The following is a 15445-nucleotide window of genomic DNA, read 5'->3' on the forward strand; positions in this document are numbered from 1 at the left end:
TCGGAGTGGTTGGACGGTAGCGCTCCTTCAGATGTTTAGTCAAGTTTTGTATAGCCGCTTTAAAAACTGTTTTGGGGTTTTAAAATCCTACTTTGTTGTGTCTTTCCGCTGTTTTCTGCAGAGATGGTAAATGCACAGTACGACTGCTGTGCGTAGAAAAGGAAGCTGATAAAAGGGGAGAGCAATAAGGGTGTGCACTAAGCCAAAAACAATGAGCTTGACAGACATTAGAATAATCTGTGGAGCAGATGGGAAATGCAGAGATGAGAAAGCCGGTCGTGTTTAATGGAGAATGTCTTTATGTGATTATCTGATGCACGATTAACATGAAAACCTTAATTAATGGAACCTTAACGCAGCACTTAATAAATAATAAACTTTTATGCCTAAAAGTGAATTTTGAAATATGTGTTTTGTATATGCATGTAACATAGTAACCCTTAGAATATTTTTTGAAAGATATTCTTTTTAAACAGCAACAGTTCTCAATGGGGAAAACAGCAGATGTTAAAATCAATTATAACTGAACTCCCTCTGGTTGGTCTTGTCTTGTACACAGTGTCACATCTTCTTGGGAAGCCATTCTTCTCTCCAGTCTGAAGGTCTGCTGGAAACCAGCGTCACTGAAAGACTTGAGTCTGTGCTCCTTGAGTGCCAAGCCCCTGTGGAAGCATGAGCAGGATGACTGAATACATAATGGTGTAGTAATATTCCAGTGTCCCCTGACCTGAAGAAAAACATTTATGCACTGGTTCTGAACCCCAGGGTGGCTGACATGTTGGGGTGAGGGTGGGGGCAGAGATGGAGAGGAGATTATTGTGGACATGGATTGTGGCATTTGGCTTTTTGCTCTCTGTGATGGATTTGGTCCAAACCCTTGAGACACATAGATGAACTGTGACATCAGTGACAGCTGGAAATGATGTCCACTGCCCTGCCAGCACACACACACACACACACACACACATACACACGCATGCACACACAGAGAAACGTCCAATATGCTTTCAGCTGATTGCAGCTTTTAAGAAAGTTCTGAACTCAGACTTCAAGCCTCTGCATCTGAATGGGCATTAGTCTTTCTTATACAGTGCATTTTTGTTTAAGATAAAATTCTGTAGTTATTTGCAAGTGCAACCAGCAGCATCAGATAGCTGTAGCACTTCCAGTACAGTCTGATGAGATTAGAGTAGCTTTAAGATGGCAGAAATGCACTTTAGTCTTGGTGTTGCTTGAACTACCCATTAATCCGATCAGAATTAAACTATTTCACCAAACTGAAGCTGCAAAAAAAGCTATCTACAACAGACAAAAGGTTACCTGTTCATTACATTTCCACAGAACCCCACTTCAAAAAAAATCTGAACTCCCTTTAAGGCCTTCTCACCATGAAACACAGGTGGTGAGAAGACCTTGCCTCGTGAGGTTTGCTCTATAATCCCATCTCACTCGCTGCTTTCTGCCGCGACACTCCACTCAAGTAAAATCCACGCTGCGTTTCTTGAATGATTTATTCAAACACGTCACATGGGCCAATGCAATATGAGCGCCTAAAGACATCTCAGTAAGTCATCAAAACTTTATTTATACGGCCTTTTGAATGCATGAAAATTTTGTTCATATCTCTTCATCTCTAAAAAAACAAACAAACAAAAAACCTCCAGAGAAATTTGTCTCAGGTTACAGAGAATGTCGTCAAATTGGCCCAGTCTGGTTTTATACCTATAAAAAGCCCTTATATAAGCTGAGTAGTCAACAAATTTCACAGCAGACAAATGGTACAGCATTCATATATATACACAAGTAGTACATAGCAATTCAAAGCAGCCTATTGCTGCTGATTACAAATGATCATGAAGCAACACAAGACTTCTGTTTCCCCCCCGTCTCTGAAAGTGCAAATGCTGTACAAGAAATAATTGACTCTTCCTTGCACTTTCAGCTCATGTGTTGGCAAAGCATTTAGATAACAATGCATTATCTTTTAACAATAAATAGACGAGTGCATGAATACCATACGATGTAACTCAGAAGATCACAAGCTTCGTACTGTACATATGACATGAAATGAAATTCAAAAGATCATCTGTGACCTTTGGTGTTTATGTTGCGTGTCATATGTCTGGTGTGTGGCTAAAACGATGTGCAGCCATGAGTGGAAAATCTGGAAGCGCTTTTCGTTTTCAGGGCTTCAGATGAGAGCTCAGTTTTTTCCAAATAAAAAAAACCCCAAAACAACAAAAAACCCCAAAACAAAACAAAAAAAACCCCACCATATAAAAACTGACAGCAGACAAACAACCGAACCATACACGGTAAATCTACATATTGCTAAGGATCGTGGAGCCCAAGTATGTCTACCAGGTTCGCATTCAGATAACCTTTGGTAGAATACTTGCGTATTTTCTAGAGAGGAAGCTTTACAAACAACAGTCAGTTTTGCTCGGAGCCGAGCAAGCGGCGCCATAGTCTGCTGTTCATCAGGAGAGATTGAGTAAAACGCACTCTAAGCTGACGATCCAAAAACGGCCTCAGCAGTCTCACCATTCTGGACGTTTGGGCGTCAGTTAGGTGTACTCAGTTTCTCCTGATTCAAGGCTTTTGGTCCTGTTTTGTGCCACAGAACTGTGGTTTTTGTATGTAGCTTGTGTTACAACTTCTGTGTCTTGTTTCGTGTGTTTTGTATGATTGTGCATGTGTTCAAGTATTTTACGCTGTCCACACAACGGAGGCAAAACTGTGGCTCGTCGGAGGCTTTTTCCAGTCTAATTAACGCAGCCTTACCAGCTGTTTTTTCTTTTTTTTAATTCATTTTTTGCCTGAAGGTAGTCATGGAGGTCCAGTCTGAATTGAAAACAAAACAAAAATCCTTCAGTGCTTCTTGACCACAGGGAAATTAACACTAAAACCTGCCGGTGTATTCCAGCACGTCAGCATGATAGTTTCTTGTAACTGTGGCACCATGGATGAGAAAATCCCAGAAGTGCAGTAAGATTTTAAAAAAAAAAGAAAAAGAATTTGGCCGATGACAGTGACCACTCTCACTGTCAGCCAATCAGTGTGACACATGTCAGCCAGTGGAAAGTTGGGAAAGTTGTCAGTCTCTTTCACTTTCCTGGCAGTTTATCCTCAGTCTCTGTTTGTCCGGAAGGACTTTTTTTTTTGTTGTTGTTCTTGCTCCTTAATCCTGAAGCCAGTGCTGCTGTTGTTGTGTTGAACCTCAAGCGTTGTTTGTCAGTTCTAAGATTGCACCCTTTGAGGTCAAAAGAGTCCAGGGCCCCACTGTGAAATTGTTCGGATCGGTAAAGACCTGACTTCCGTTTCCAGCCGCAGCCAGAGAATCCTTTATGGAGCCGGCTGTTCGAATACATCAAAGAGATAAAACCCAGGATGAAGGTTTTTATTCGGCACAGACAAAATCCGAATGAAAAACAACCGCTGTGATATCTGCTGCGTCCATGCAAGACAAATCATCTTTTACACTCATCTCCATCCTCTCTCAACCCCTCTGTTGTGTCTCCTCTCCTGCTCGGCTCTTTTACCACCTACACTCTCATTGGCAGCCACCTCTAGACTCCAAGGAAGGGCCCGGATGGACACGCAGAGGAACTTATTGCTTTACCGATCCGTATTGCTTGTTTACTTGCTGCATTTGTTCAGACCTCCTAATGCATCATGGGTGATTAAGAGCCGACCCTACAGAATAGCTTGCTTGGGGATTTTCGGAAGCTTTTCACATGAAGTGACCCACTAAAAGGCTTTGTACCTCACGGGAATAAAAGTCTAAGAGACGGGGATGCCGCGGTAAAGAACCGGGCCGCAACATTAAATACCGTGCAGCTCAGGAGAGAGAGAGAGAGAGAGAGAGAGAGAGAGAGAGAGAGAGAGAGAGAGAGAGCACAAGCACAGATGTGTTTGATGCATATTCACACCATGCATATCCCATTGGTGCTTTTGTATTCATGATCCCCCATCCTCAGCTGATCCCTTATTACGAAAGCATGCCAGCAGCCCAGAGCGCCACTCCAGCAGCTTGCCTAACAGGTTTTTCACATCTTGGAGAGGTGAAGTGGAGACGCCGCTGCAGCATTACAAGCCAGCATTATATCGCCAATTTATTCTCTCTGGTTAAAGTTTTACTTCGTTGCACATTTTATCTGCTCGCGCTCATTTGCATGTCCATTAAATTTAGATGAGAACCAGGGCGTTTGGATGACTGGAATTTTAGGTTGCCAATAAAAGTCTGTAAATGAATAATTATAAAACCACTTTTACAATGGTTTTATATTTAAAAAGGTAGTTCAGATCCTTTGAAGTGGGGTTCTGTGGAAAGGTTATGAGCAATAAGTATCTAACCTGTCATGGAGAGCTCTTTGAACCCCCTCAGTTTGGAGAAACTGAGTTTTATGGTGTGTTCCAAGTTGAAAAAAATCTACTGGAACACCCAACATAGTTGGAATTGCAGCTCGGAAAGTCAGAGACTCCTGACACATCCCAACCTCAAAATCCAATATGGCTGCCTCACACATGAACAGTTGTGATTGCTGCAGTAATAAACTCTTTATTTTCAGCTTGTATCTCAGTAATACACTCACATTTTCCTGTCTAACTACTGTTAGTGAACAGCTACAGTGCTTGAATGCAGCAAAATTCTTTGTTATTGGGCTGTATGCTGATAGTAGTTAGCTGAATATAACAGCTCCACTGATTGTCTGACTTAAAACTGGAACATGGTGAAGTTGGGTCTGACATCATTCCCAGATTGGAGTTCTGATGTCCAAGGAAAAAGGAATAATTTGACTGGATTGACGAGCTAACAGCTAGCCCAAGTGAGGTCAAGACCAAAATTGCTGCTCCCTTAAAACAACTCCACTCTCAAACTTTTTGTAGCAGTTCATGCAAATCGTATTTTATAAACCATTTTTGCATCACAAGGTAATTCATCAAGATACGCTGACGTCACCTAGCTATCTGCCATGTTGTCGGAGATGAACAGTAAACCCAGCATGGCATTCTTCTGAAAAAAGTCTTATGTTTTAAAAATAAAAATCCGCATTGCCATTGGAAATGGGCAGTGGCTTTTGAGTATTCAAAGAGCCATTAAAGGGTACAAATTTGAAGTATTAATGCGACTGTCATTTTAATAAGTGGCTGGTTTTTGTTTATCTTTTTAATTGGCACTTGATAGTTTCACACTGCTAACAGGACCACAAGGTAGCAATAAGGAGCCAGGTTGTAATATGATAATTGTTCAGAAACTTTCCACGGAACCCCAGTTCAAAGTGTCTAAACTATAATTTTAGGGTTGGAATTGCATTATGAAATGGTGTTTTATACATCCAGATATAAAAGTGGGCTGCAGAGCATCTGGTTGTTTATGTTACACTATTTGTGAATCTAATCATGCTTGTGTGTAAGTGTGACTGAGTACCAGGGAGTAAATCTGGAGCCTGTAATGCTTTCCCTGACACTGTCGTTTATTATAGCTAACTCCCAGTACACGCTTACTCACACACTAGAAGGACCAGCGAGATTCTCATGGTTTAAAACAGCTTGAAGCACTGAGTACCAAACACCGGGCAAGCTCTCGGTACCCATTGCTCAAGCCTTTCATGGAAATGGATGCACAGAGGGAGGGAGGTCAGGCAGCAGAAGAAAGTCTGCAGAAAAAAATGAGAGATAGAGACAGGGCAAACAGAAAGACAGAAAGAGAGACGAGAGGAAAAAGCGGTGGTGTTTGATGAGGTTCCTGATGTGCTCTAGCATGTGCTATCCATATGCGCTGCTGCAGATCTGGTGTCCTACGATAACAAATGAAGGTGAATTTAATCAGTCAGTCACACTGAATGTTGGGAAAAAAAGGGATTTTGAAGTAATGTTGAGATTATGGAGCAAAAAAAAAAAAGAAATTGTCAGAAACTTTACTTAAAATGTCGAAAGTTACTCTACGAGAAAAAAAGGGAAAATTTAATTAATTTCAACTATTGTATATCCCACATCGTGGCTTAACAGAACGTATGCACAACATTTTAAGGTTTAAAAATCATACATGTTCACTGTATGGTGTCTTCATCTTTCATGTTCAAAATCAATAAAATAAAAATGATTTTTTTAGAAAAATAAATAAATAAATGTAGCTAGAAAAGTATGTTGGATCTATTTTTCTTCCTGCCCCAATAATGATAAGTTTGTAGATGTTTGCAAACTTAGACAAAACACAGTGATACTTTGCATGTCAGATGTATATATTTTCTGTAAAACAAACATTTTTGACAATAACTATACCTTTTTGGGGGTACAAAAAGGGGTAAGTTCTTTTAGTTTAGTAAAGTTTTCATTTTTAGTCTAGTTTTGCCAGGATAAGCTCGTCATCTTACTTAGGCCTACTCGAAACATAGATGGTATTCTTTGTTGGATATAAATCTAAAGGTTTTATAGGTTTTGTTTTTATTTGCCCCAAGATTCCTAAATAAAAAGCAATTTTTTAACCTATCTGCTTTCTTCTATTTTTATTTTTCCTATTTGCAGACATCGAGGACCGGATGAAGATGGTCCAAGAGCCACTTCTGGCCCTCAGACCACAATTTGACCATGTGCACTTTTTGGGGATCACCCTAACTTCCTGAATGCACTCTTCATACTTTTACTCAGAACACCCTAGTGTTATATTTTGAAGCTCAGGGTAGCCCCTCTTTAGAATAAATTTGTCAAAAATCTCTGGTAATTTAGTTGATTTCAATAAGAGAATGAATTGGAATAAATGTGTAGTAAACTTTGTAAATGTTTGTTCCTCAACAAGGGCTGTCCAAGATACAATATTGTGTGAACAATGCATCTTTACTTTTTTGGTATAGAAATTGCATTGTTAATGCAAATACATGCAAAAGTACACTGCTAATCCACAGCCTATACCGACACCTACAAAACAAATTGGGGGGAAAAAATGTATTTTTTATGGCCTTCAGGTTCTACCGTATAACATAACCAAACAATGTTAATCCTGGTATTATACGACACTGGATAATGCTAGGTGCTGCAGTTTTCCTCAGTCCGCAGATCCAAACCATAAATTCTCTGCAGTCGTAACCGTCCTTCCAGCATTCAAGTAAGCACATTAACCGTCCTCATCCGGAGACAGGCTGATTTAAATCACTACGCTGCACACCGAAAAGCAACACTAATGGGTATCCTCTGACTTCAAACAGGACGCCAAGGGCCAAGCGTCAGGATGCGGTGAGACGGGAGTGTGAGTGCGTCGCACGGTCATTGAATTTGCTGTAAATGAAAGATTATGGAATATGAGCTCCCGACAAATGATAATAATAAACAATGGGATGGTCATGCATGTGCATCTGCAGGACGGCAAATGAAATCTGTTTCTTGGTTCAGTGGAAAGATTATAAAATGAAATATCTTAATTTTTGGATTTCTTTTATAGCTATAAAACTATTTTAAAAAAGGGAACCATCTACTGAATTAATGATGAGGCATGAAAATGGGGAAATTTTCACTTTTCTTTGCTCCACTGGGATGAAAGCACGGCTTATAATCTAAAGTCTGTTTATGGAATTCAAAATAGCTGAAGCCCTTGATGTGTTGGCTGTATAAGGCAGGAATTATGATAGCGTTTTGTTTAAGTGCTAGCAGTAATTCACTCATAGTGCTGAGGCACTTCATTAGGGGGAGGGAGGTAAACTGCAGAGCAAGCAGGAGTTGGAAAAGCGCATCAAACGGCTGCATTTGAGCTTCCTGTGAAAAGACGTTTCTTTTTTTTTAAAAAATGCATCAGTGCTTTCTTTCAACATCCAGAAACCATCCACACTGCTGATATTAAGTGTTTGATTATGAGAGTGTGGCGTAATAAACGAACAGAGCTGAAAAGGAGTGGATCTCAGAGGACGCACGCGATCCATATTCAAACATCAGACGTGAAGCTGACATTTTTCCCGACATGTTTCTGAAGCTAATGCAGAGATCTTTTTGAGCACTGGGACCTTTCTGTCCTATTTCGACACATTTATGGTCGCCTTCAGAGCTGAAGACATCCGCAACAACTTAAGATACGAACGGCATGCGCACACACAACAGCAGTGATTTCCTATTCATTTTTCTAGTCAACCAAAAGGTGACGGAGAAAGATTTTGTTTTTGCCCGTGTCTGTGTGTGTCTGTTACCAAAATATCTCATGACCCACAAGACAATTTGAATCTTGCAGAAAGTAATCATTAGATGTACATCGACGACTGATTTCCTTTTGGAGTCGGTCCAGTTTAAGATGGTGGTCACAGCTAAATCACATTAGCCATCACAAAAATGACTGAAACGCAGTAGTTTTTACATATATAGAGCTAAAATTTGATGTGAGAGTAGCCAAGCGTTATCCTCAACATTTTTTTGCACAAGATCGCACATTATGTTAACTCCGAGGTTTGACCAAAATGGCTGCAACTTAATAATTTGTCAACATCAGATGATCTTCGAGGAATGCTAGGCCTTTATTTGGAGAATTAGTGTTTTGAGACACGCTTGTGTGTCTTGTTGTCTTAGAGAGAGGGCTGATGTGAGGAGGAGTTGCCTGTAGCCCCTGACAGTGCCTAGAATATTCTGTACTATTTGATAAGTGTGTACTGTGTGCCCGTATTCATGTGTGTGTGCATGATTCTGATCCTTCTCATCACATTTGCCTCTGGAATGAGATGAATACTCCCCCCCACTGCCCTGCCTTCCTCTCTGCCATGAATTGCCAGGCTGATATCTCACTCTTCGGAGTGCTGGAGGGCAATGAGAGCTGACAACAAAATGGTATTATCTCTGTTGATGGGGAAGCCAAAGTCTCTGAGAAAACATCCCCCACCACCACCATCCCACCCTCATCAGTTTTTCACACAACCTCAGCGTCGAGGCTTCATGTGTTATTCGGACATTTGTACCCGGTGGAGCGTTGCTACAGAGCCGAGCAGGGATGCAAGAGGGGATTGAGAGGAGACAAAGCCGAGCCAGCACACTGAGAGGCCACTCAATTATTTAGAAAAGCTGCCAGGTTCAAAGGGTCACAGCCGACACCTTCTAATCCATCACCTCCGTGCCGCATCTGCCCGATCCAGTGGTTTAAAAAGATATACAAATATCACACATATTGTTTTCTTTTAGGTAAAAATGATGCTGCTAAAAAATTCCCCAATGTGATATTTGCTCACACAACATCATTGTTGTGGACATAAAGGACATCTGTTCCCTTCAACCCTGCTAGTGTTTTTTTTTTTCTTCCTTTTTCGCGTTTGTTTATGTTCACACCGTCACCTCCGTCTTGCTGTTGGTGGCCAGTCCCTTGTGTTTGGGGTGCACGTGTGGCGAGTGGCCGTAGCTCAGCGGCTGTGAGAAGAGCTCGGGCAACGTCTCGATGCTGAACTGCCGCTTGTTGGAGTAGGCCTGGCGCCGGCTGTTCTGCTGGTGCAGCGGCTGGTGGTGCTGCTGCTGCTGGATGAGGTGGTGCTGCTGCGGCCCCCCGATGCTCATGTGAGTGGCCATCGGGTGCTGGATGTGGCTCTTGCTCGGGTCCCACACTTTGAAGGCTGAGCTGGACGTGAGCGGGTGGGTGTTGGTCTTGGAGATCTTAGGCTTGGGGATCTGGGAGGCGTTGATGGTGATGGCCAGAGGCGCGTGGATGTCGGGTGGCGGGAGGAAGGGCTTGTCCTTGGGGTGGAAGTTGATCGGCTGGAACGTTGGAGGAGACTGGTGGTGGGTGTAGTCTATCATTGGGTAGCTCTTGTAGTAGTCTCTTACACCTGTGTCTGGATGATGAGGATATGGGAAACAGCAAAATACAGGAACTGATTAAATTGTATACAATAACAGAACTTATACTGAATATTATATACAGTACATGGCAAAAGGTTATGTTCTGATTAACGCTTAATCGGAAGTCTTTGGAGCATTTACAGCATTGTAAGTAAAGTAACAAAGCACGGTGTTGGAGGTGCAATGACTTGGGCTTGTTTTGCAGCTGCAGGACCCGGGCACCTTGCACCTTCCGCTGTATACCAAAGCATTTTAAAGTTAAATTGTTGCCATATATCTGGCATCTAAAGCTTGGATGAAATTAGGTCATGCAACAGGATATCAGTTCAAAATAGCAGAAAATCTACAACATAATGGCTGAAAAAGGAAAGAATCAAGGCGTTTCAATGGCCCGGTTGAAGTCCAGACCTTAACCTGAATATAATTATGTTGGAAAGAAGTGTGGCCTCAAATTCTACCAAAATGATGTAAGAAACTGATAATGACTTGAACATGATATTGAGATTACAGGAAAAGCTCCAAGTATGTTTAAATCAGGATTATCTGACATATTCCAGTTTGCTCATTGTAATAATGAATCTTCTTCATACACCAGAGTTAATCATGGAGTTACTCAGGGTTTAATGTTTGAGCCAATACTCTTTACTTTATATTTCCTTCCATTAGGCGAAATTATTTGATTATTTGTTATGCTGATCATCTACTTATCAATGAAGCCTGATGAATCCAGTTAGTTACTCAGATTACAAGCTTGTCTTAGAGTCAAAACCTGGATGACTTAATTTTCTGCTTTTAGACAAGACACAGGTTGTGGTTTATGGACCTGAGCATCGAAGAAATTATGGAAATGAACTGAATAAAAGTCATACAGAAAACAGCTACTTTAGGTTATTGCTGCTAAATGTGATTCTACAACCTGTTGCATCATGAAGTAGATTTAATTTTTCACATTAACCTTTTCCATATTGGCTTTGATTTTGTTTAACAGATAATGGAGTCTTTTGTACACTTGTGGTTTGACTTAAATCTTTTTAGATCTTTATTATGTCCTGATACCTAAAACCCCAGAATTGAAAAGGGCTGGACTTTATGTCTTAGTTCTCAGATTTAATGCTGCTAGTACAAATGTCTTGTGCTCCTGTTTGAATTGTTCTCCTTGGACTCAGATTTCCTCTGTGTGCTGTGGTACCACCCTGGAAACTGTACTCTCTTGATTAATGACCGTAAATTATCTCTGTACTGCTTGACTTTGATTAAAGGTTGCAGGTCCATGACAAATCCCCCCAAGCTGACTGGCTAATTTACTTAGGTTTGTAATGTACAGTAGGCAACCCTGGCTGTTTGACTCAGTTTAGAGAAAATGACTTGCTTTTTTACCACAGAAAGCATATACAGTACAAATATGTTTAGTGAACAAAAAGGTGTGTTATTGTTATTTTTAATTCCAATGCACTGACCAGACGAGAATCCACCCATTAATGTTTTTGTGGTTAATTTTTGTTTGGTTAATGTAGAAGTTTAGAATTCTGAGACTTAATAGTGTTAGCTCCCTGAGGGGATTTTTGCTATATTATCATCATCATCATCATCATCATCATCACCATCACTGTCCTCCAGTACCGCCATTATCATCATGACTTTACCCCTCAGACACCAACAACCTTGTTTGCTTTTTTTGCCTGGAAGAGCTATAAAATCCCAAGGGAAAGAATTAAAAAAAAAAATATATTTTTTGCATTTTTTCCTCACATTTTCATCTCTTTCTCCTAACATGTCACCCTGTTATCTGTCGTACCTCATCAGTGCGCGGATCTGCATGTCTGATCGTATCATTTTTAAACTCCAGCAGTAGCACAAATGATAAGATCAGGTTTAGGATATGAGTGACAACTTGAGTTTATTGTCTCGTCACCAGGGCCAATGAATGAGGCCGACTGTGTGTGACTGGGGTGTGGTAGTAGCTGAGAGTCATGCAAGGCAGCGGGCAGTATGCACGTAGTGCAGCAAAGACAGGCGATCAGTGCTGTAGCTTAAGCTGTCGAGTCTGATAACGTAACCGAAACATGCAATGTTTTTTTTTTTATTATCCAGAAGGAGTTTTATGTTCACACATGTCATCAAACTGACCAGCACTCACAGTCCTGTGACTACTTATTTATGTTGGTGGAGTTTTGTGACGCTCTGGGGCAATTCAGCAGCAGCTGTTGAATGAGGACAACAAACAAGAAATCATTTACTTCCTCAGTGCAATTCTCCATGCTGGCTGGAGGATTTGAAAACTATACAGCATTATTTGTTATTTCTTTAGTGCCTTCTTCTTCACTGGGATGCCTCAGGAGTTCGTGTTTCAGTCCGTTTGATTTTCTTTTTTATATACTGTATGCTGCACTTAGGACACACAATATCAAAATGCAGTTGTGTTTTATCAGTTTTACGGTGATTACAAAAAGCTTTATTTAGTTGTGATGCCTGACATGCAGATGACTCTGTTCTGAGCTTATCTACGAAGCCCAATGAAAACAATTAGTAAGGCTAACATGTTTTAAAATCATGGATGGCGACGTGACTTTTAATTTTCCGCTTCTACTTTCAGATAAACTTTCAGAACTTGTTTTGTTTTGACCTGAGCTGTAAACACACTCACAAGAAAAATATCCACCTTGGAAAGCAAAACCATCAGTTTATTCTCACCAAAACCTCAGTTTATGTGTGAATAGGAAGAGCAAAAACAGCAGAAAGTATCTGTTTTTAAAAATATCCTGAGGAGAGTGGATGGGGCCTTAGAAATGGATCAAAATGAAGTCAATCACAATCACAGTTTGTAGTATTTCTGTTTGTATTTCTGTTAGATGTTTTTGCCCATGTCTGTGTCTACATATGTTTATTTATCTGTATTTTTTAGAAAAATATCCAATGAACCACTTGATGGATAATAATGAAACTACAAGAAAGTAATGATTAAATGTAAGTCTTCAAGGGAATACATTTTGGAGATGGAGACCACAACAAATTGGCTTTAGCAATCACATACACTGCTCTAACTCTGTCAGTTTTACAGAGACTGAGCTTAAATCTGGAGTGGTAGTAGCTGAAAACTATACTAAACATATAATCTGAGACCTAACACATCTCACAAGATCTCCTTAATTGAGTTGGATTTGGATCGTATTTATTTAGAGTAATTAACTGTTGTTTTTTATGTGAAGGGGTGCTGATTTAAAGTAATTATTTCCCTTTATGTAACACACTCTGGTTGCAGCAGAAAATGCAAAAAAAAAAAAAAAAAAGGAAAACGTTTAAAACTTTGAAGAGTGTTGGAAAATCTGGGACAGCACACAGACAATGAATTAAACAACTTCCTCCCAACAACAACTGCTGTTGCTGTCCACTTAAGCGTTCGCACACATGTTGTGAGCAGGAACACCTGACAGCAGGGTTCTCTGTGATGGTGTTACTCCACATCCTCTCCGCGTTACAGACGCTCCATCTGCTCATTCTCTCCCCGAGTGTCTGTCTTGTTCTTGGCTCTCGGTTTCATGTATTTTCTACTCCTCTAAAACATCGGCTTTTGCTCTCTTTCCAGCGGCAGCCTGAAGCAGGGCCCCTGGGCCCAGCCTGCATTATAAATGCATAAGTTGGAATCTCTGAAGGATTTCAGAGTTTTGCAACATGCTGCATTTTATTTGGTCCAATTGTCTGAGGAGCATTTGTGCCAGCTCTGTAAAATGCTAATTAATAACATTTTATTAATGAAGACCTAACATCAATCCATCAATATAGTTGTTAATTTTATGACTTCTCAGACTATTTTCTCCCAAAACACATTTACTCATATAGTTTATGTTTTTATGAGTTTTAATCTTTTATTATAACTATCATTTTGCTTCGGCCACATTTTGTTTTGGTTTCCTTCTGGTTAGTGTTTTTCTCTTTTCACCCATTCACTATACAGAATCCTATATAGTGAGTCTAACATTTTGTAGTGGTGTTTGAAAGGTTTTCCCTAGATAATTACATGATCGCCCACTTTTCATGGCATTGAGCAGTTGAAAATTTAGCCAACGCTACAGCTACTATCGCCTGGTAAATTGTTTAAGTTTCCCCTCTGTCTCCCTTGTTTGTTCTGTCCTCTCACCTCTCTCCTCACCAACCCGGAGCGTTGGTGAGGTGCACCGGCAGCATTATCGTGCTGCCGGTGCACCTGTCCTCGTCTTAGCTCTTTAATAAGGATAGATATATTAAAACGCCCCGTGCCAAAGTCCTGCTGCTGCTCTTGGCAAAGTTTTGTTGTCGCAGAATTTCCTGCTACGTCTGACCCGTTTCTCCACCTTCACGGATGTCATTGACACTCTGCGCTCGTAAAGCCGCATAAAATTGACAGATTAAATGTTAATCTGTTGCATCAAAACTTTAAATTCCAATTTATCCAGTGTCAAACACAGCTAAAGGGGCTTTAAGCTTTAAAATAATCACCTCTTTGCCAAGGAAAACGATCAAACAGTAAACGGGTGTTAAGGGACAGACTGAGCTTGGTTTTATGATCCAGCAGAATTTTTCTCTGTATATAGATTTTTCATTCCTACACGGTTCTGACAGCAAATTTATTCGTGTAGAATCTTGATCTACAACAAGATTAGGTTTTAATCGCGCAACAGAGCTCTGATTAGGTTTTAAATCTGTATTCCACACCTATTAAACTCAGTTTTGCTGAACTCTGATAAGAACTAAGCTCTTGTTATTGCAACAAAATCCTGCTATATTTAAAAGTAATAAAAAAATATGATTTTAAAGCAGCCTGATCCGGAGATGTGCTGTTTCTCCTGGCAAACGGTCCCGCCCGTTCCGTGCCCTAGCCATGACTTTGTCCGCGCAGGAAGGATCTCTGGACCCAGTGGCTTGTTTATTACGCAGCGGGAGAAGTGATAAGCAGGTGTGAAAAGACAACTGGTGAGTATCCGCTGCTCTCCTGCCAGTGTTTTTCTTTTTTCCTTAAAGGTTTATTTATTCATAATGAATAAAGAGCAGAAACAGAATGAAACTAGAAGCACTCAGGGAGCACAAACCTCCACCAAGGCCACAGTGTGATTAAAAACTAGTGCAATCCGGTTGATAATCTGGATCAGCACCAGAATTTGATCCATTGTTTTCTAAAACAACCCCAACATTTCTTGAACATTTCCTCCAAATCTGTTCTTCAGTTTTTACCTGATCTTTGCTAACAGACAGACAAACAAACCAACGGACACAACCGTAAACAGAAGGGTCACATGTAGGAGCAGAGACAAGTTTTTATCAAAGGGGTTACCTGTGACCTTGACCTTTGAACCCCCATGAACCTTAAAATCAACAGGCATCATCTTTGACCCAGGAGGTGTCCAGCTGCTGAGTTTAACATTCTTGTCATACAGCTGCAGAGTTAGAGCATGGGCTCATCTGTGACCTTGACCTTTGACCCTGAACTTTAACCAGATCACCACCAAAATTTAATCACTTGTACTATGTTTGGCGCTTCCTGAACATTTACTGAAAATCTGTTTATAACTTTTTGAGTAATCTTGTACACAGACAGACAGATGCTACCAAAACACAACCTCCTTGTCGGAGATGACAAACTCTACCAAACAGTCAATCTGCACCGAGAGTTTAA

General features: G+C 40.6%; 1 protein-coding gene across 1 annotated transcript in view; it reads right to left on the reverse strand.

Annotated features, from left to right (window-relative positions):
• Window positions 1-1200: 1200 nt before the first annotated feature.
• LOC108236226 (protein shisa-8-like) overlaps window positions 1201-15445 on the reverse strand; it is a 105243-nt gene continuing 90998 nt past the window's right edge. Inside the window, exon 5 of the mRNA XM_017416746.3 lies at window positions 1201-9791. Within this exon, the coding sequence (XP_017272235.1) occupies window positions 9289-9791 (503 nt within the window). The 3' untranslated portion in view covers window positions 1201-9288. The remainder of the gene's footprint in view (window positions 9792-15445) is intronic.

Source organism: Kryptolebias marmoratus, linkage group LG12 (genome assembly GCF_001649575.2).
Source record: "Kryptolebias marmoratus isolate JLee-2015 linkage group LG12, ASM164957v2, whole genome shotgun sequence".
Lineage (NCBI taxonomy): Eukaryota > Metazoa > Chordata > Actinopteri > Cyprinodontiformes > Rivulidae > Kryptolebias > Kryptolebias marmoratus.